At 39.7% G+C, this 23,174-nt stretch overlaps 1 protein-coding gene across 1 annotated transcript in view; it reads right to left on the bottom strand.

Annotated features, from left to right (window-relative positions):
• Window positions 1–16,984, bottom strand: part of CELF1 (CUGBP Elav-like family member 1) — a 32,393-nt gene extending 15,409 nt beyond the window's left edge. Inside the window, 10 exon segments of the mRNA XM_068397595.1 lie at window positions 3,968–4,124; window positions 7,789–7,842; window positions 9,190–9,231; window positions 9,233–9,352; window positions 9,732–9,811; window positions 10,010–10,141; window positions 13,321–13,372; window positions 13,764–13,846; window positions 14,653–14,840; window positions 16,901–16,984. Of these exon segments, the coding sequence (XP_068253696.1) occupies window positions 3,968–4,124; window positions 7,789–7,842; window positions 9,190–9,231; window positions 9,233–9,352; window positions 9,732–9,811; window positions 10,010–10,141; window positions 13,321–13,372; window positions 13,764–13,846; window positions 14,653–14,840; window positions 16,901–16,971 (979 nt within the window). The 5' untranslated portion in view covers window positions 16,972–16,984.
• Window positions 16,985–23,174: the final 6,190 nt, after the last annotated feature.

The following is a 23,174-nucleotide window of genomic DNA, read 5'->3' as shown; positions in this document are numbered from 1 at the left end:
AGGCTGGGCAGGCTGTTAAGTGGATGACAGACACTCTATTAACCCTTTCCTTCCCCAGAGAGGAAAAGGAAAAGAGAAAAGGGAGAGAGACTTACAGGTTGGAAAGTTAAAACAGTTTTAATAAACAATAACAATGAAAAAAGAGTATAATAAACAATGAATTATATACAAAACCACTACTGAGCTCCCCTCGATGACTATCAACGTCATCACTGACACTGCAGGGCAGGCGCTGGGGAGTCCCAAACTGGATGTGGCAGCAGGCAGGAACTGGATTCAGGAGCGAAGGCAGGAGTGCGGGCAGAGTCCTCCCAGGATGGTGGCCATAGGGGAAGAGAGCACGACCCTTGTGGTCCCTCAGCTTTAAACTATCACAGGGGTGGGATGGAATACTTCGTTGGTCAGTTTTGGGTCACCCGTCCTGCCTGCTCCTCCCTGCAGGTGCGATACTTTTATGGCCTTTCACTTGTGGAACAAGGAGACCCAACAGAGACTCTGGTTTCCATGGCAACAAGCGCATGTAGTCAACTTCAGAACACGCAGTCACATAAAAGAAACTTAACTGAAACGTCTGTCCTAGTCCAAACCAGGACAGAAACATACATTAGCTTTCGCAACCATTCTATTTTGCTCTGGAGCAGACAATTCTTATTGATGTCTGAGTTGAAAAGACAGCAGACAAGACACTCCAGTCCTGAAAAACTTCCATAATATTTTCTTGAATGTTCCTTTCACAAGCTAGCAGTTTAAATGAGTTTATTTAAGGCCACAGTCTCTGTAACATGGATTACCTATAGGTGGATGCAGCAGCAGTCTGTTCAGTTCTAAAGAGTAGCTGCTTTATTGCAAGGTTGAAGGTTTTGCTCTATTCTATTCTACATCAAAATACACAATATTGCTTGGAAATATCTAAACAAAATCACCTGAAATGAGTAGGAAGACAGCACAACAACAATACTTAAAACTTCTGAGTTCAACCATTCTGACATGTAACCTATGCATAGTCCACAGACTCTGCACTGTGTGGACCTCCAAGTTCCCCAAACACAAAAAATATCAGTGCAGATGAAAGCAAAAACGTATAACAATTGTCTGGATTTTTCCACCAATTATGCAATTTGAGGACAATCTGGGAGAAATGTCCAAATAAGCATCAGGTGAATATCTGGATGACAGATGGATTGAAGTCAAGCCGGTAGTCATCTCATCTGCAGCTAGGTTTACGAGGTTGTCACAGTAGATGTTGGCATATGTCCCACAGACAAGGAAGGCATTTACTAACACATGGTACTGAATAGCTATATACTGAGTTTTTTCAAGGTCTAGGTATGATTCAGGAGGGATGCTCTGAATGTGTGGAGTCCAACAGCCTTCTATGTGAATACATACAGTGTGAATGCACATATAAATATTAATCAAAAGAGAATTTCAAGTTTGGTTTTGTAAGAGATAATAGCTAGTTCAGAGTAAAGAGTTAAAAAGCTGTATAATTACAGGAAGTGTCATGAGATTGAATGCTGCCTGCACACATTGAGGCTTCCCGTCCCCTCAATTTAAGTACAGTTTTAAAAGGTGAAGCATATTCATGCCTCTAATGAAAAGCACTGAAACTGTTTGATGTCAGTGACTACATACAGACCACATATCCTCTAAAACTTTTTCTTTTGAACAAAGCTAATCTCTATTCTTTAAAATTATACCTGAAATTAAATTGGAAAAGCAATACTGTAGTGACTGCTTCAAGTTACAAGCCTGTGACGAGTGAACTGACCGATACATCTATATAAGATATTAATTCAAATGACACACAATCATTTATTGATATGACTGGTGATTAGAAAGCTGTTTGGATTCAGCACAGAAGGTGCTTAGAAATGAACTGCTTCCCACCCCCTAAGCCCTCCACCAGCATGATCAAAAGTGGAACTGAGTCCCTGAGATATGTCCCTCATCAAGGGAGAAGGAACCTGCAGAGTGCTGTGGAACAGCCAAAATTCACGGAGGGGAAACCTATCCCGAAGAATCACCCAATAGTATCATAACTTCAGCTGAAAGGGACCTTTGTGGATCATATAGTCTAATGGACTGCTCAGAGCTAGTCTAACTTCTGAGTTAGGTCAGCCTGTTCAGGGTCCTTTCCAATCGCATTCTGAATCTCTGAAATGATGGAGGTTCCACAGCCCCCCGGCACCTGGTTCCTGAGCTTAATCACTCTCACCATTAATTTTATTTTTCTTCTATATCCAGGAAGAACCTTCTCTGTTGCAACTTCTGTCTATTGTCCTTGTTCTTTCACTGTACACTTCTGAGAAGAGGCTGTCTCTGCCTTTTCTAGCATGTCTGGCATTTGAACCTCACAACTTGCCAGTCGCTTTCCCTACCTCAACAAATCAGAGAACAAACTTGCTCCAGTCAGTAGATGAGAGTGCCAACAAGGAAATCTTAGTTCTAAATGCCAGTCACAGCAAATTGTAACCTGACAATTCCAGCTCTGCTACTGCATGAGGAAAATATGGAAGAAATTCTCAGATATATTCACCTTCTCTACCATGAAGAAGCATTAGTAGGTTATAAAAGCAGCTCTTATATAGCCTCAACTCTTTTTCGTTTTTTTTGTTTGTTTGTTTGTTTTTAATTATAAAATAGGATACTATAGCTGGGAGTCAAGATAAATTTTGAAATTTTAATCTTTAAGGATTGCAGACCACAAAGTTTTTGCATTAAAAAAACCCTGTCCAGCAACAGAACATTCTTTGAACTGAATTCTTTCTTGGGGATTTCTCTAAGTAGAAGACTGTGCTAAGCACCCATGGCTTAACTCCTGATCGTGTGACATAAGGTTTTCTAAACAGCTTTTCCTTGTAATCTCTTTATAGTCTTTTAGTCCAGCTCCTTGGTCCTCCTACGCAATACAAAAAGCTACCTGTGGAAATTTAAAACACCCCCCAAATCCACTTTGGTCTCTCACAATCACAGGTGAGGATGTCAACTCTGTAGGCTGGATTTCAAAACGGGATAAGCAATTTCTTTTTATGAAAAAGAAAAAAACCAAAACCAAACCCACAAACCACACTGCAGATGCCGGGAAACTGACACTCTGAAAATACAGGGCCTCCCTTCCCATGTCAGGATTTAGAAATAACTGAAAATAGGATAGCAATAATTGAGTAGGCTACTGATCCTCATTTGTGGTAAAAACTGAGCATGTCTGATGTAAGCACAATTTAATTTATTTTTTGTTTTCTTGTTTGTTCCATTTAATGATCACATTTAACAATAAGGTAACAAAAGAACACTACTTAGACATTCTAGCCTCTCTGGATAATGTACATAACCTAAAGTAAAAAACACGCAAAAAACCCAAAAACCCCACAAGAAAACCCAGAAGAGCAAGATACTGATTTTTATGTGCAACTTATACACTTAGTTCACGACAATGCTTTCCAATAAATGTGCTAGGGGTCTGTTTATTCTGCTTCTATGAGGTAGTTCTAGTATCCTTCCCTTCATTAAAGCCAGAGGAATATAAACTGTACTGTTCTAGTGAACAGAATGCATTACTTCACGCTTAAGGCATCTTCTGTCTCCATGTCCAGAGGAACAGGGTACATCGGCCACAGTACCTGCCTAAAATCACAGACAAACTGAGGATGTGATGAGATTGTAATAACATGACTGGAAAGAGGTCACCTACCTTTCTGCTTCATGATGACCTCAAAAATTCATTTTACTCTAAATTAATCTGACCATTTGGAGGAAGGAACACAGCAGGAAAAAAGCCTTTGCTGGTGGCAAAGATACCTACCCTAAACAAAGGCCAGTGAATCTACTGGTAAAACTGCTTATCTATTGAAGAATCAACATGGAAGTGCCACAAAGGGACAGACAAAACAGGTGAACATCTATCCTGAAATGACTCCTAACGCAACCCACGCCATAACACACTGCAGCACAGGCAGTCTCTTACCTGAGCTGGTGAGCACACTCAGGGGACTGCTGGAGGAAGTGAGTGCAGCGGTACCACTCGGTGTATTCTGAGCTGCACTGGCCGCAGCTGCTAACGCAGCCAGGTTCTGTAATTGCATCGCGTTCAGTCCTGCAACACATTGAAGAATGCACAGAGTTTCTCCTATAATAGTCACCATCATCCAAGCTTAACAGATCCAGCAACCTCAGCACACCACACAGGAGTAATGGGGAAGGAGCTTAAAACCAACCAGGCTTAATACTAGTTACTGATCTTTTCTACGTTGCAATTCCTTATTATAACTAAAAAAGGAGTTTTTCTTTGCCCAGATAGATGAGTTTCAGTGAAAGACCAGGTAGTCATGATCCCAGATGTAGACTCGAGAGTACAGAAATTTTCAAGCAGTGTTCTCTCCAATCACAAAAGCATAGCAGCTTTAACTGAGAGTTAAGCCAGGGTCTGACAGGTCATCTGCAAGCTAGAGAACTTGGTTAGACACTAGGCCAATAACCTCCTTTTCTCTCGTGTCCCTCCACTCTCTTTGTATGGGAACAGCAATAACTGGAGAATTCTTTCAAGAAGGCCTACACACCACAGTGGCCACAAAATCACACCTTTAACCCGCCATCATCTGAGTATCAGCGTGTTTTGTTTGGTCCCCTTGGCAGCCAAGAAGCAACAGTCAATTGTGAGACAATGTTAAGCAGCAACTCCTGACCACAAGATCAGCCAATGTACACATAGGCTAGTCAGCTGGTCAAACAAAAGTGGTAAGGAAAATGGGAAACATCAGGCATGTTGTGGGTAAGCAGCCAGGAATAATGCAGGAGGAGAAAGGTATCAGTGTGTTGATGAACTTTTACTGGTCAGTTTACTCAGTTGACTCATCTTAATTTTGAGTTGTAATTTTTGAATGAAACAATTAGGTCATGTCCTGGTTTCAGCTGGGATAGAGCTAATTTTCTCCTTAGTAGCTATAATAGTGTTGTGTTTTGGATTTAGCATGGGATTTGGTACGAGAAGAACGCTGATAATATACTGATGGTTTTAGTTGTTGCTAAGAAATTAAGGATTTTTCAACTTCCCATGCTTTGCTAGTGTGCACGTGCACAAGAAGCTGGGAAGGAGCATAGCCAGAGCAACGGATCCAAACTGGCCAATGGGATATTCCATATCATGCAGCATCACGCTCAATATATAGATGTGAGCTGGCCAGGAAAGTGCTCTCGCTCTTCTGGGATTGCGGTTTCAGGATTTCTCTCCTCTGGGATCACTGGCCAGGGACGTGCTGGGCACTGGTCAACAGATGGTGAGCAGTTGCACTGTGCATCACTTGTTTATATATTCTATTATTACTATTATTATTAAAATAAGTTTATTTTATTTCAATTATTAAATTGTTTTATCTCAACCCACGAGTCTCTTCACCTTCACCTTTCCAACTCTCTCCCCCATCCCCTGGGGGGAGGACAGGGGAGAGTGAGGAGCTGCGTGGTATTTAGCTGCCTGCTGGGTTGAAACCACAACAGGTCAGTAGTGACACAGTCGTTTGCCCTCTTTTCCTGCCATGTGGTTATCACTGATATTGATCTTCTGAATTCTGTATTTTAGCCATCCTTTGGTAGGCTAGCTCCATTCTTCCAATTCTGCTTCTCTTCCTTTTTCCCTTATTTCCCCTTTTTGTCTCTACCTTTGCTTATCTAAATTCCTCTTCTTTTCACCTGACTTCAGTTAATCCCTAGTAATTCTTCCCTACAAAATTAAAACCAAAATTAAATTAATCACCATTCATATAGCAACATCAAAATGTCCTAGGCAGATGTGGCACCTCATCTTTTGGATGCTTAGTAAGTACTTGGTGACAAAGCACACATCTCAAATAATTAAAATCTCAGTTTTGTAATTTAAGTATGTAAACAGACAACATAAGAATGTAAGTGACAATGCAGTAGAAACTATTTATTTTCTAAAAGACTTCTACCACCTTTAGCATAGTTCGTTTGGGTTTTTTTAATCTTTTTCAATTGTTTTCTCTTTGTGACAGGGTCTGTTTCCCTAACCACATTTAGTGCCTGAAACAAGACGACCGCCTTTATTTAGATTCTCAAGGTGCCATTGTAACATAAAAGCATGAAGTTAAAACCAAAAAGTTATATTTTTTGTTTTTATTGTGCTACATAGGCTTAAAAGTGTTAGAGCTAGTGAAGCACAGAGCAGCTTGCTTCCTTTCTGAAGCAGTTTGGCATGTGCACGCTGCACCTGTCCTCTTGTCATCACATTGTTTTCCCATCTGCTTTCAAATAGGGTCAAGATTAAATTTTGTCTACAAAGTCTGATATAGTTTGGGATCTAATTACCTACTTATTTTTTTTCCATTAATTTCAAGAGAGGAGATCAGCTGAGATATTAACGGGACTTTGAAACTAACTCCTTCTGTGAAGAATCACAGACTTGGAATAATTCTTTCAAAACGCCATGCAACATGCTATTTACATGTCTGAGTTCTCTTTTTTTTGGGTGTTTTTTTTAACAAGTCAGAATTACCCTGGGAACTTCACAGGCAACCTCAGCTAGTTAGCCCCTTCCCCCTGCTTCGATCCTTATTGTAGTAACAATTAACTTGAACTGCTGTACTGTTTTTCTCCCTTATTACCACTTGCTTTTAAACAGACACAAGAGGGGGGAAAAAAACAGTTATTATGCGCATAACAAAACCTATCTATAGATCACCACCACACAGGAGATTAGTGAAACTAATTAAAAAAAAAAAAATTGCTTTTTGGCAAGAGTCTTAGATCTAAGAGCTCTGAAGAGGTCTAACAGGAAAAAAGTAAACATAAGCGAGCTAAGGTTAGAATCAACCTCAAGTATAAATCAAAGTTCCTACAACCAAAAACATAACACTTTGCAAAAGCTTGTAATTGTTATTGATGGGTGTAATAGCACAAGTCAGATGTGCACAGACATGTTTACTTTCTTAGCACTTTTAGATCAACCTCTGCACAGACAGGGCATGTAATATTGTGAACTACCATCCACCTCCAGGAAACAGTTTTAAAAGCTTAAAATGTTCAGTATTAAAACCCAAGTATAGTTTTCTTGCCAGCAGAAGAATTCAGAGAATGTGCTGAATGGAGTTACTAACGTGTTTTATTATTCCCCACCCTGCAAAGACAGAAGGGGACAATCAATCTGCAGCGCCAGTACTGCTATATTTGGTGAATATTCTGACCAGCAGTCCACAGCAAGGAATTTGTCTCATACCTGTTAAGCTGATATTTCCCTAACAGCAATGGTGTAATCAATCGTAATTCAAACAAAAGAATTAAAGAACCTGAGTGAAGGACTAGTTCACATTCCTACCAGCACTGCATTTTCAACTTTGATGTACTTAAGAACGAAGAATTTAAAATGGGAAACCTAAGAATCCATTATCACCGAAACACATGCATTAGTGCTTACTTCAAAACACAATGCTTCAAATACGCACCTGTTTGGATGAAAATAAATATACAGAGCCATCTTTTGTACCCATAGGGAAGGTAGTTTTAAATGCCAGAGGTTATGGGAGATTACCAGCACACCTCAACTTACCTTGGTGACAATGGTTAACTAAGATTAATGAGGAATATCCACACTTGTAGCAGATGAATTCCTGTTATTCCAAAGCAGTGGGTAACTCAGGACTACTTAGTTCAAATGTAGTTAATGTGTCTACAGCCTTTTGGCTACTTTCTCTACCCTCCTCCTCTTTTCTTTGGCACTGAACTTGTCTTCTGGTGGAAAAAAACTCACCTCCCATTGGGGGAGGCTGCTCAGTTGTTCAGGTTCCCAGATGACGCAGCTGCTGTCTGCTGAAGGAGCTGCAAATAAAGCTAGACATTACACCAAAAAACAAAACAAGAGTGAGAGTGAGGGCTGGCTCCGCTTCTGGGAGAAACTGCATCACACCACAGCCAGAGCGCCGTCACAAAGAGAATTCCCATTGCCCACGCACCACATTGTAGCAAAGCATAAAGAGAATTCCCTTACACAACATAGCCAGAGCACCGCCATAGTGAAAATCCACAATTGCCCATGCATCACATTGCAGGCAAAGCAACAGCACAACGCTTTCCCCCCCTCAACATAATCAACGTTGAGAGAAGTTTATAGCTAATACAGCAAGACAAAACCAGTAGAATCAGCAGTGAGACAGAACTCCTATTCAAAGCACCTTAGGCAGAATTGCCACCCCTAAGGATATACTACCTCAAGCCAGACTTTACAGCTGACACTGCTAGCATAAGCCAAATGGCAAATGCCATACCAAAACCAAAGAGCCACTGTGTGAGGGAATCCCCCTCCACTCTCCTTAAGCACAGCAGCCATAAGTGAAATTTCAAGCCTTAGCTCAGAAGGTATTTAGATGGATTTCCTGTTCCTTTCTCCATTAACTAGGTGTTGTTATAAAAAATTCCAATCTACCAAACCTAAAGCAGTAGTAAAAGAGAGAATGCCCCCACTTCAACAGTATACCAGACTAAGAGTGAGATGAAATTTGCCTTTTCTTTTCCCCAGAACTTATATTGCATGAATACAGTTCTCATAGCTACTCTGGCAACCCGCATGAGCCAGAGCACATCAGTTTATGAAAAGTTCACCCTTTAGGGGCCCAGCAAAATCAACTAAAATCAGTGACAAACAGCAGACTACCCTCTGTTGTGTCATTTTTGCTAAAGAGAGTAGTTTCTCTCTATTTTCTGTGGTGGTTTGGCGCTTCCAACCTGGATCACCTTTTCTATTTGGACAGCACCAATGTACTGTTTCTAGGTTTCACTGAAGGAAGGGTATGAGAGAAATAAAAGGTTGAAAAAGGAAAAATGGAAGAGGAGTACAAGAACTGTCATCAGATAGACATGAAAAGGCCATTTCTGTGGATAAACACTGAGGCCACAACTTATAGAGAAAATCTTCCCAGCACAAAGTCATTCTACAGAGGACAGAAAAAGAAAGTTTCAGTAGTTAGGGCTACAGTGACTGGGGCCAAAATCCTCAGTTAAATGTATCCTGACTAGCCGTTAGCATGTAACTTAATTTCAGTCTCCTCATCCACAAAATGGGGATTAAGAACCCTGCTCCTATGTATCAGGAGCCTTCTAAAAATGAACACATTAAACACTACAAGACAGTCAGACACTGTAATCCCTAAGAGCTGAAAAGAACCCAAATCAGAAACTCACTGCTAAGTACTGGGGTCCAAGTGTGTTGAGACCAGCCAGGTTTTCCCCATACTGAGGCAGCACTGATCTGCTGCATTTGTTGCTGGAGTTGCTGAGCAATTCGTTTCTGCTCTTTGTCCTTCTGCGTGTCTGCAAATTTTACCACAATGGGAGAAGAGCAACCCTGCGAACGGCAATTCAAACAATTACATACTTGCTATCCCCAGCAGTCACAAAAATACAGCATTAAGACCCAGTCATTGGAAGCGTTCCCCTCCCCTCACATGCATACACACATATATATATTCAAACAGCACATTTCATTAAAGGTTAAAAATCTCATTTGCTTTTCATTCTATTTTGTATTTTGGTATTTTCTTTGCAGATGAAGTTTCTGTCTTGAGCTCTAAAAATAGGAGCAGAACAAACACAAAGGTCCAGAAGTAGTATTTGCAAAGAAACACACGCTGCACTTATCCTTCTTTCTGCTCTCTAGTCCTCCAACTCGATAGTGACTGCCTGACAAATTACATCTTCTCCTGACACCCGCTAACGTTGTTTACCTCCATGGTTTGTGCTTGGTGCATTGCTTTGATTGCTGTTTGTGCCATGGCTCTTGTTGTAAAAGTCACAAATGCACAACCTGGGGAAAGAACAAAAAGGAACCAGTTCATTCACTACATCCGCAATTACTGGGATGAATAAATAAATGAAAATGCCTATGGGTGGGCGGGAGGGGTGGGGGGGATGGCAAATCACAGAAAGCTGAAATGCCACCTTGAGTTGCAAAAGGCAGCATCCAGTGGTGAACCATGAACTGTCAGAAAAGCTTCCTGCTTACCTCGGCTCAGGCCATCTGGGCCTCGTAATATCCTGCATTCTTCAATCTGCCCAAAGGGGGAGAACATCACTCGGATATCATTTTCATTGCACTTCTTGGATATCATTCCAATAAACAACTTCCTATCTTCTACTGCTAAGAAAGCAAAGGATAAGAGTATTACCAGCAAATATGCACTTACTAGATCTTTATTCTGTCAAGTCTTCTCCATCAACTGCAGTTATTCCCTTATATTTAGGGTAGGGGCTTGTCAAAACCAGATTCCCCAATCGTGGAATCTCTTCAATTTAAAAGGATGCATATAAGATACCTCAATGAACCTGAATGATGCCTGTTTTATGTTTACATTTTGCTGACTGTTTCTCCCTTGCAAGCCTGTGAACTGCAAGAAAGTGAGAAAAGGAAAAAAATATATCAGATTCAGCACTTTCCATGTATCTCCTACATTCAGTTTCTGGTGAGTGAGACGAGACTTGTATGTATTTTATTGACTATTGTCATCCTCTCTCCTGTGGCTCTTCTATCTTTAGGCTACCAACATACCTAAATGTATCTAAACAAGCAAGTGAGCTACAGAAAGCTTCTTTCTAGACTCTTTATCATGCCAATCACTTAAATTTAGATGTGCCTATTTCCTCATGCTCCTGTCTCAACAGTGGAAGCAACCGCAGTTGCTAAAACAGAACAGTTTTAGTTCTGTTTCAGATTCATCCATTCTGATCTCTACCAAAAGCATGAAAATAATACCTCAAATCAGAACGATGGACTGCGCACTACTGATTCTTGCCTCTAAATGCTGAATGCTACTAGATACATTAGAGTTGAAGAATACTTTTCAGTGTGCAGACTATCTTAAAATAAATGGTGGTTACTAATGTCAGTTTAAGGTCACTTAAGAGAGTGGGGTAAATTCAAACCCAGAGCAGAACCTTATACCTCTCATTTTACTTATTTAAGGATGCTAATCACCTCTGAAATACTTGCTTTTAAAGGATGAAGCAAATTATGCAGAATACCACTTGAAAAAATAATACAGTTTGCAAATACAACATTCAGCACAATATAAAATATTATATGATGAAGGCTGTAGCACAATTTGAAGTTTCAATAGAGGAAGTCTTCTATTTAGTGCCATGGTGAGGGGAAATCAACTTATTTATCAAGTCTTTTATGGTGTTGAAGAGGAAAATTCCAAACTACTCCAGCTGACATGACTTTTAACTGACTATTAAATCTTAATGTTGTACACCGTTCACTGTCAAGCTCTTAAAGCAGAAAGCTGCTTTCAAATCCTTTTTGCAGGCCATTTTAGTTCAAGAGATCCAGAATCCCTTTTATTAATGGCAGTTAAAATACTTTTTAAACTGATACTTTCTTATTTATATTTTCACCTACATCTTTCACTAAACTCATATATTATGTAATAGCCTCAGAATTGTCACCCTAAAATTCATTAAATACTTTTTTCCTCTTTCCAATCATTTTCCCATGATAGGCGTGTGTGTGTGCATAATGCAAGATCAATTTTAGTTTCGATAACCTATTCTGTTCCCCTCCCAACAATACTTCTGAAGAATTACTCCTTTCTAGATATATTTACACCAAAACTTATTCTGTATATACATGGAGGAATTTGCAGATGGAATTACTCCTACTATATTACCCATATATCCCATCTTCTGTTTTCAACTATCTTTAAGATGTAAGCTTTCTGGAACCAGGATTATCTTCCTCATGATGCAATGCTAATCTTATAGTAACTATGGCAAATGAGAAAATAAAATTCAGCCAAGCCTAGAAAGGCTGAAACTACAAGATGTTAATCTTTGCTTATCTTGCAGCAATACTACAGACACCATACACACATTTGAGCATGTATGTATGTACGTATATAAACTCATCATGGAAACACATGGATAAATGATCATTTACCCAATGGTAGATGCCAAATGTCTCAATCCATCTGAAATGGCCAATATGCAGAAATATTCACAGTTTTTTCTCTACTGAATTGTTGTGAATTCTCAATCTACCTTGTATACTACAAGAAGTTCTGACTCCCACCCTAGCTGCAACAGGCCTTGCTTCAATTGGTCAAGCACTTCTAGATTTCACAGAATCGTAGAATGGTTTGGGTTGGAAGGGACCTTAAAGATCATCTAGTTTCCAAGCCCCCTGCCGGAGGCAGGGACACCTCCACCAGACCAGGCTGCTCAAAGTCCCATCCAACCTGGCCTTGAACACTGCCAGGGGAGGGGCATCCACCTTCTCTGGGCAACCTGTTCCGGTGTCTCACCACCCCCACAAGTAAAGAGTTTCTTCCCAATGTCTAATCTCAATCTCCCCTCTTTCAATTTACAACCGTTACCCCTCATCCTATCACTACATGCCCTTGTAAAAAGTCCCTCTCCAGCCTTCCTGTAGGCCCCCTTCAGGTACTGGAAGGCTGCTATGAGGTCTCCTGAAGTCCTTCTCTTTAGGCTAAACAAGCTCAGTGCTCTCAGCTTGTCCTCATAGGGGAGGTGTCCCACCCCCCCGATCATCTTCATGGCCCTTCACTCTAACATGTCCATGTCCTTCTTATGTTGGGGCCACAGAGCTCATGCAGTACTCAGGTGGGGTCTCATGAGAGCAAGTAGAGGAGGAGAGCCACCTCCCTTGACCTGTTAAACATTCTTTTTATGCAGCCCAGGTTACAACTGGCTTTCTGGGCTACAAGTGCACATTGCTGCTTATATTCAGTTTTTCATCCACCAGTATCCCCCAAGCCCTTCTCCACAGGGCTCTCTCAATCCACTCATTACCCAGGCTGTATCCATCTTTGGGAGTTGTCCCAACCGAGGTGCCAGACTTTGCACTTGCCCTTGCTGACTTCATGAGGTTCGTACAAGCCCACCTCTCTAGCCTGTCAAGGTCCCCTCTGGATGGCTTCCCTTCCCTCTAAAGTATCAACCACAGCACTCAGCTTGGTGTCATCTGCAAACTTGCTGGGGTGCACTCAATCCACTGTCCCTGTCCCCAACAAAGATTTAAACCACCTTAGTACAAAAAGAACTCACTGGATGTTTCCCTAACTGACAACACGGTTCTACCACAAGCAAGCAACAGTGGGAGATAGTGTGTCATGGAATTTTAGACATCACTTATGTTACCTACTATACTGAAAACACATATTTTTCTTTTTTCTTCCTCTTTAAAAAAATCAGGTCGCCAATTCAAGATGACTTCGTCAGGAAGCTGTTCGACAACAGGAAAATCCTCAAGCTTCCCTATTAGTACAAATGATGCCACCAAACTCCGACTAGTATAGCTTACATTACTCTTTTCACTGTCAGCTGGTTTCATCTGGATAGGATGGTGCATCTGAAATGTAAAAAAATTTTATTTAATCCTAGATGCATTCACTTCATACTATATGAAATACATCCCATAAGAATTGTGGAAGAAAGAAATGGTAGCCTAAATCGCCTCTACAGAAGTGCATATGTAACAATACACAAATGTCTAGAAGAAAGAAAAGCTCTCCTAATATGACATCGTTCCTCCTCAGAGAGTATTACAGGAGCCACGCCCACCCACTTCACTACCGTATTATTCTCCCAAATGCTCCGAAATTCTGAAATCTCATGACATTGCTCTTTTGAATAGTTCTTTTAAAACATGATTTGAGGGCAAGGTAACATATAATTGTACATCAGTGGTGTCAGAGCTCAGAAAAGACAGAGTTGTGAAGAAAGCATGGCTCTTCTCTTACCCCTGGGAGGATCTTCATGTTGTGAAGAGCATTCTGTGCTTCTAGTGCAGCTTTACGGGTATAAAATGTAACAAAACAGCACCCTGCAATTGAAACAAAACGCTAGCCGAGAAAGAACACTATGAATCTTGACGTGCTGTACAGAAATTTCAAGTCCCACTTCTATCCTTCCAGTGCAAAATGTATGACAAGTAGAAGAGGTTAGACATTCCAATAGGTAGGTACTACTGATTGTTGACTGTTTAAGAAAGATTTCTAAGTGTAATAAAATGGGATATATTCAGAACTAACCAACACCACCAATACACCATTAAAACAAACATTTAGATACATCATCCAAATAATTGTTGGCTACTTCCATTATCAAACTCAACAATTATTTGCTAGTGCCAAAAACTCATCTAGTTTCACAGGAAATGAGATATTACATACAACCGAACTGCAAATCCAGGTTCAGCATTTAGTTAGGATTTGATGTACACAAGTATTTGATGTACACAAATGACTAAGACCTCAATTTTATATTTCATCTGAAACTGTGACACTTCCAGCAACATTTTGATCATATCGTAGCATCACAATGATGCTCTGGAGCAACACAATATTAATTTGATGTTCTGCTTTGCAATTATAATCCATACTCTCCAAGCATCCCCCTCACTTCTGAGCTCTAAAAAACAATTATTTTTCCCAGCTCAGCTAATGACTGGTTTACAGTCCAAGTATAATTAGACACATACACTTAAAGACTGTAAAGCCTGGGCTTGCATGCACACCTGGTCACACAGAGCTCCAACACACAGGGATGTCTGAATAAGCAAAGAACTAAGATTGTAACTATGTGAAAGCAGCTGAGATCTCAAGTGTCACATGAGACAGAAGCTCTCACCTTTGCTTTGAGGAGGGTTTTGGCTCCTGTCCCGCAAGACATTGATTTCATAGACAGCACCATACTGCTCAAAAAGTTCTCTGAGATCCTTCTCACACCAGCTCCGTGGGACCTGACCCACAAACATCTTGATAGCATCTAGATCAGGTTGGTCTGGGTGATCCAGTGTGCCATTCATTTTCTTTGAGCTATGAAAAACAAGAAGGATTTCTGGTTTAGATCTTTCCACAGATTCTAGATGCAACTAGAAGAAGCATGCTTACAGTGAGACAAAAAAAAATATTTCTACACATATATAAATGTATATGATTAAAATATACATATAAAGAGAGACTCTGGCACATTCCCAGTCCTGCATACCAGAGAATATTCAGACACGTAATTCACATTCATTGGCAAGCTGTGTACTTGGAAACCAAACACTCCCTACACCGCTGTTTAAAACCTCTCTTAATGTTTGTTCCTATAATGCAGTCAGCATCTGGGACTCAGGACATAAATCTGTTGAGATGACTGAAAAATATCACTAGCTCAACCGTGTAAAATTTTACAGAAAAAGAAACCAAGAAGGAACCTAGGCTCAGTCTACCCACAGACTACTAAAGTTATCAGTAACCACTGAAAATGAGAGGATAACTTTTTTTTGTTGTTTTAAAATGTGACTATCTGGAACTGTTTCCCAGGGTGAAGATCCATCTTAAAACAGAGAAACAGGTACAACTGAACAGATGAGAAGCTTCATTAAAGGTTTACATTTTCATTAAAGGCTCTTTGGGAAACTAGGGAGCTTTCAACAATATTTGGTAAAAAACCATGCTTAGGTTGTACATGAACAGGTTGAGATTGGACAATCTAGTTAGCCACAGACTGAATCAAGCTGAGTAATGGCAGGGTGTTAACAGAGAAAAAAGTCACTTCTTAGACTACAACAACACAGAAGTTTTGAATACGGGAATCTTTAATAGGTTTCAAGGTGTCACATCCAGCCATACAAACAGTTCACAGCCTATTAATAAAACTGTGTTATATTCCCTCAGCTAGTTGACAGTCATACACTGCTTTCTGTATTGACTCCTCATTGTTTGCCAAGTGCAACGTGAGCTCTTGTTATTGGTAGTCACAGCCCGGTATACCACAGGACCTATCTCTGTGGAAGACCGACTGTAACGACGCCCTATTGTATCTATAGTGATTAGTAGGTTAAAATTGCTTACCAACCCCTGCATAATCTAGAAAGGACATCGGGAGTAGAATAGTAACTATACAATGATTCCCCCCGCCCCCAAACTCTTTTGTTGAAGAATACAGGTGGCCTTCTTCCAGAGTAGTCAGCTCTCTTCATCTCTGCTTTTTTCCTTTAAAGATAGTTTTTGAATGGCTTATTAACTGCACATTATGGTAAACAGTGTTCCTCTCACTGTCCATCTACAATCATATTTCCCCCTGAACAGAATTAAAAAAAAAATTCCAAACCACGTAATGTTTAGTTAATTTTTCCCCTCAATACACTGCTGTTCAGACCCTAAGGAAAAACTGATGCCAGGGAAAGCTCATAATTTTGTAACTGTATGAACAGACCTCAGAAACAATAAAGCTTCTTTCTGGAAGGGAAGGGAATCATCACCAATCCTTTCACTCCTCTCTACCTTTCCACTCAGAAATGGTCAGCACCTCTCCGAATATCCAAGGCAAACAATACCTTTTACAAGGAGGTAAACTACCTTTTTTCATCCAATGTCCTTTCATTCCAATTGAGAACAACTAGAAATCATTTACCCTCTTCCAATAATAATTTTCAGCCCTGCCTTCTATGCCATGGGTAACTTCAAGAGCATAGCATGGCTCCTGATAACTGGGCAACCCTTAACATGACCTCAACAGTACCCAAGGAATCTTTCGTTCCTAATTAAAAGGTTTTAGTCTGGAGTCAATCTCCCAACAATTGATTTAATAATCAATTTTATAATATCAGCACCTGTAGCATACTATAAACAGTACTGCCAAATGGCTTTATTCCTCCTTAGCCCTCATCTCCAAAATTATCAGATCATTTTTCCCCCTATCCAGAATCCAACACCAATTGTCAATGCCCACTAGGATATCTTCAAGAAAACAAACTGCAGGCTCTCCTATGTCTCTTCCCCCCCACACACCTCAAGGGGAGTTCATCAGACAGCAGAGGCTTCAGAGACAGCAATTCCAACTATCACTTTAGTTATAAACTTAGACATAAAGACAAAATACTTACACAGGACTAGCATTCAAGGAGCAATGATCCACCATCATCTCTGGGAGGAAATCCAACTTGAACGCAGCCATCACCTCAGTCTGTGACAAACTACTAACACTAAATCAGTGTATTGCCTAACCGCCAAACAACGCCACTTCCAAAAGTCCTGCAGGTCTTAACACTCAGCCACACAAAAAACACTCAAACCACAGAAACAGAAGCGCAGGGAGACCAGCAATAGACACCACAGAAACAGGCTGGACTGGGAAAGGGACATGGAATCCCAGATTAAAAAGGGGATGTGACCATGTGAAGGGAGGCTCAGCTTAATACACAATGAAAATGCTGATGCACTGGGCTTGTTTTGTGCAATTTTCCCTGGCGAAGCAGTACTGAGTGCACTGTCAGATAAACAGAGTGTCAGATCCATGAAGATAGCAATGGGTAACAGAGCAGAAAGAATACAAACTCCAGTCTTTCCATCCCCAACTAACTCCTTGCCTCCCAAAATGGCAGTCCAAGGCCTTGAGGTTCAGACACTTCCCATATCACCAGTATTAGGGTGTGAAGTCAAGAGGTTCCTTCACCATAAAAACATTTTCAATGGCTGATCTCACTCTTTTTACCTTGTGCACTATTTAGATGTAGATTAGTTAATAGGAAGAAATTTAGATTTAGATTAGATATTAGGAAGAAATTCTTTACTGTGAGGGTGGTGAGACACTGGAAAAGGTTGCCCAGAGAAGCTGTGGACGCCCCCTCCCTGGCAGTGTTCAAGGCCAGGCTGGATGGGGCTTTGAGCAACCTGGTCTAGTAGAAAGGTGTCCCTGCCTGTGGCAGGGGGGTTGGACCTAAATGATCTTTAAGGTCCCTTCCAACCCAAACCATTCTATGAGTCTATTCTATGATTTTTGACACTCTCCTAACTTCCAGAGCGAAAAATGCGAAATAGAATGTTTCTCTCAACCTGCCAAAAAATCAAAGCTAAGAAGATTTGATTACTCAAAATTCCTTAACTACCACAAAATCTACTCCTTTTATAGGAGCAAAACATACATTGTTCTGGAAACAATACTTTCCCCACCACGCATCTATAAATCCAGAGATACACAGAGCCTACAGATGATAAAGAAAGGGAAAAACACAGTGACCACTGAAAGCTGTTTTATAATCTTTGAAAACACTGATCAGAACACCTCAGCTGCTTCACCATTAAAACAGGAATAACATGTTGATCAAGGAACTGTAAGGTATATTTATACAGACAATACAGATCTCTTGTTAAATCTCCAATACCCAAACTAATGGGGAGATAATCTAGATAATACTGGATGCACTGGGAGATGCATAAATATTTGATTGCAGAGAATGAGCGCTGCAGAGGCAGCTGGGTGTGTCTGAGCACTCCAGGAGGGATGATTAATTCAAGTCCAACGAGAATTCAGATAAGCCTTACATATACGGTCGATACAACCACAAAATAAACTCTTAAGAGCATCAAGGAATGCATGCTGGGGCAGCTGCAATCACTTCTTTCTTGTCTGTCAATGACTGCAAAATGTACTTGCAGTTATTTAGACTGGCCAGTATATACAGCTTGCTTTATGCTTGCAGTTACAGCATGTAAATTATTTTTTCATAAATAACTATTTCCAACCTCTGAAAAAAAGAACATTTCTGATCTCCTGCCTACAGTGAGGTTAATTAAAAGGTTATTAAAAGGAGTTAGGCCTTGTAATACAAAGAGATATGCATGTTACTGCAAAATAAGAGAGGACATGAATTTAGCGCACATCAGGTATTCAACAATAACTATTTCATGCATGCTCTTACTATGTGTAAATGCAAGAAAGCTTATTCTTTAATGAAAAAGGTGTAAGCTACCTGCTAGACACCACTGTTAAGAGCATGCAAATAGACACTAGGGAGCACAGGTCAATTTCTCTACTTTCAGACACATCTTACAAGCTTCCCACTTGACAAATGCCATATTGTGTAAAACACATCATATTCAAATGTTAAATTGAGCCTGGAGCCCACTTTATGGATTTCTCTAAAATGAGCCCACAGAGAGAAACACTTCAGATTTACAGGATTAGAACAACAGAAGATATGGTAGAGTTCTTGCCAATGTTCACATAAATCTATAGACCAACACTGTAAATTCTGGTCTAACCTATGAAGACCAGAATTCATTCCTTCTGGTCTTCCAGTCATCTTTAGATTTTTTAAGCAGCCAGCAAAATACCTCAGCAGTCATGCTCACGTTCGATGAAAGATGATGCTGGCAACAGATACTCTAGAAAATGGGTTTTAAAAAGTTACTGAGATTGATTAGTTCACTGATGAAAATCACTAAATCATTATGATTTGATCCTATCCCCAACCTTTCCCCTCATCTCTCTGCTCCCAAAAATGGAAGTCATACCTACTTGGTCCATTAAAACAAAACTGCAACAAGTCACAGGCATTGCCACACTGTTATACTCCATGTCAAATTCAGTCTACTGGCTTTGATAATTCAAACGTTAGTTTTGTGCAACTATCCTGCTACATATGAATTTTAAATTGTTGTTATATTTACTCTAATTTCTCTCATGTTGTACTCACTTCATTTAAAGCCAAAAATATTTCACATGCTGTTATGTACAATTTGGGGGAAAGGAAGAATCAATACTAGAATGGTGAATAAATATCTGAAGGTATGCTAGCCAAGACTCAGTGGCTCAGAGTACCATACTTCTGCAGTAATGATGGCAATTTCAGTGACAAAACACTAGTGTACATACAAGCTTGTTTTAACGTTTTTTTAGTTGAAGGCATCAGGCTAGTCAAATTAAAAGACTTAGAGACTTCACTTGTGAAAATATGAGAAAGAGTGGAAAAATATGTTTTTTTGCTACTGCACAGAAATAAGAATTAAGTGAGGAAGCAGTGTTTCTTTGGAATTATAAAACACACAAAAGTCATCCTAGCCATTGCTCACAAAGAAAGAAAGAAAAATAAGAGAGCTAAACACACTTATTTTTTGCTCAGATGTCAAATTCCTGTTGGTTTCCAGATCCATTCTTTGACTGTTTCTATTCAAAGGATAACAGAAACAATGTCTGAAAATCCAAGCTCTATGAACTGTAGCTACACTTTTAAATGTGCTGCTAATCTGACAATACGAACATTAAAAATTTCGACATTCTACAGATTAAATATCACTTTTTTACGCTTCTGAAGCCCTACATTATGCTGCAGAATATATCACTATATATGCTCCTCAGAGACTGCAGAGTATAAATGCTAAAAGTTTTGCTTTTATTTTTAAGTTTACAATTACATCACATCCTGAGGCACAAAACCTAAAAAAAACCCACAAACCAAAAAAAACCTGTGTCATATTTTCTTTCCTAAGAAAGCATTGTTCATTTCAATGAGCAATTAACTCTGAAAGCTGAAGATAATACCATCTTTTATTTTATACAGTCTGAACTTCAGACAAGATATACAAATTTGAAGCTGAGAGACTACTGGGATGGTGAGAGTGAACTATGGGAAAGGATTCAGGCTACGGGGAAATCAGACCCTGTGAAGCTTTGAAGGAGACAGGTCCTAGAATAAACTTCCCCTTGTATTATCTGTGCATATCCAGATCCCTACAGCGTTGCTGAATTGCAGTTTTGGTTTTAAACAGATAATGCCTAGGTTACATGCATCAAAATACAGTAACTACTTGTCAATATTTTGTTGTTTCATTGTTGATCATGTAAGCATGTGGGCAGAATGTTTTCTGCCTATGTTGAAATCCAGACTGTGTCCCCATGCCTCACTGGGTACAAAAAGTCCCTCACCTAGTTGCCAAAACTGCAGTTTCTTCCTCTGCCAATCCCTATGACAGTTATGCACCATGAGTATATAAATCTGACACATTCAGAATGCTGAGTTTACCATCAAAATACATGAAGTTTTGGGTTGCCTACAATTTAGATTATGTTAACGGAAAAAACATTTTTACTTATATGAAATTTTTGTAGAAGTTGCCAGGTGGAGAAAAAGGATAGGAGGGGATGACAATTGCTTTTATCTCAGAAATAGCAAAGTTTCACAGTGCTGTCTCTTATGCATTTCTCTGAAAGCATTTAATTTCTCCATACTCTCCAGACCTAGATAGGTTTTCACAAACTAGGTAAGGAAATTTTATTCTAAAAATAGCTTATAATAAAGTTTTTTTCCTCCCTTTCCTCAAAATATTTCTGGGGAAAAAATATTTGAGGTAAATCAATACATTCTTGACCTACTTCTCTGGCTTGTGAATGAAGTCCTCTTTACCTGTAGCTTCTACTCCAATTAATTCTGTGAAAGCTCAAAAGGAAAGAATTCTGAACTTCTGTCTGACTGAAGAATCGCAAGGACTCCCAGCTCTCTGCCAGCAGATGAAGCAGCAAGTCACCTATCCCTCTGGCTTACAGGATGATGTTTTCTCTGCCTAAGCACTCTTAAAAAAGGGGAAAAATAAAACGGCAGCTAAACCTACCCTTTTATTTGATAGTAAAGACAAATGATTCAAAATAAATTATACAAAACCTATTTTCTAAAATGAGGGAATTGGGTTATTTTTCTGGAAAAGGAGTTAACACTTTGCACTGAAGTGAACAAATTTGTTATTCTAATGAATTCTAAACAGTGGAGCTTATAAAAAGATAGACAAGAAACACATACAGTTACATTTTCTTTTAAATTGTCTACGGGCTTCCTCAAATACATATGCTTCTTTTGAAAGCTCTACTTCTGTTCTTCCTGCCTTCTTACTGCTCTGCAACATTCACTTGAAACAGAACCTACTGCCATGCAAGTCACAAAGCAGTTGTAGTTTCTTATGTTCACAGGAGTAAAGCAGAAGACTGGCAAAGGCAAATCTGAAACTGGTAAGAGGGAACACTCCTTACTAAATTCATAGATAAAATAAATATTTAGTGGCGGTGACTTTTGTAATCCTGTAAAAGCTTGACAGGGTTTGAGCGCAACTGAATGCTTGTAGGGATATTTTTCCACTTCTACTTACTGCACGTATATATATATATCCCGATTTTTTTTTTTAAAAAACAGATAACCCATGGGCTATATGCATCAAAATGCTGCACATCAGAACCACCACCTTCTAGCTAACGTTAGAAAGGAACAACTAAGTAACCTCATCTTTAAAAACGAACTAATCAATAGTTATTAAGATTTTAGACCCATTTGTCTAATGCACGTAGTACTATGCATTATCAGAAGGAAACCACAAACTAGACTGTGTCCAGTGTGGCAGTTCTCAGGTTCCTTAGTCACAACTTTTTACCTTTCTAAATCAACACATCCAGTGCAAAATCTTCACGTGAAAATAGATATCGGAGACATTGTTTGGATTAAAACCACAAAAGTTACTGCTTCTCTGTGGCAACTGAGATCACAATTATGATGTGGCAAAACAGTATATAAAGTCCTCTACCTGTGTAAGTCTGTTGTATGAAGAGGTTCTGAACTAAGCTGGTCAGAAAAGACTTATCGCTTGAACATGCTGTTTCAGAGAGGCATCAAGGGATCGCAAGCTGCGGTAGAAAAGAAGGTTCTGTTCCCAGCTCTGTACCAACCTGATGCAGAAATCCAAGCTCCTCAATTTCCAGATGTCACACTGGTAAACCAGGATGCAGTGATGCTCTCCTGGGACAGAGAGAACTAAGAATACCGTTTGCTATACAATAAACCTGTAACCCTTAACACAAGTACGCACACGCCAAAAGCAGAACTAAAAAAAGCTGTTCCTGCGGATGTGTCTTACCTCCTTACAATAAATCCAATGAGTCTCAAGATCCTTCAGCGACTTCTACATGTTTAGCTGTACAGATCATAGCCAATAGTCAGACTAGTTCAGAGATACTTGCACACCGATGGGCAAAGGGCAAGGGTTGAATGTTCTGTTTTGACCTCCTCCTCATTTAATGCTAAATGATTAGGAACTTAATGCCTTGAGACATTTATTGCTCTGACAAATTTATTTGAATATGAACAGTGGATTCAAAAGTTTTCAGGAATGAATAACAGTATAAGACTTGTGCATTATTTCCTTTAAAAATAGGTCAAGAAAAATGCAACTGAGCTCTCTGTAGCAGATATCTATTATTTCTATTGATCAAAATACTTCTAGATTAGAGCACAGACTGCACACAAACATCTAGTTCCTCCTGTTTCTTCCCCATACTGCATGCATTAGTGCAAAGGCACTTCAAAGGGTACCAGCAAAGTAGTCTAGAACACCAGGTCT

This window comes from Nyctibius grandis, chromosome 4 (genome assembly GCF_013368605.1).
Source record: "Nyctibius grandis isolate bNycGra1 chromosome 4, bNycGra1.pri, whole genome shotgun sequence".
In the NCBI taxonomy this organism is placed as follows: Eukaryota; Metazoa; Chordata; class Aves; order Nyctibiiformes; family Nyctibiidae; genus Nyctibius; species Nyctibius grandis.
This window is presented reverse-complemented; position numbering and strand designations above follow the sequence as displayed.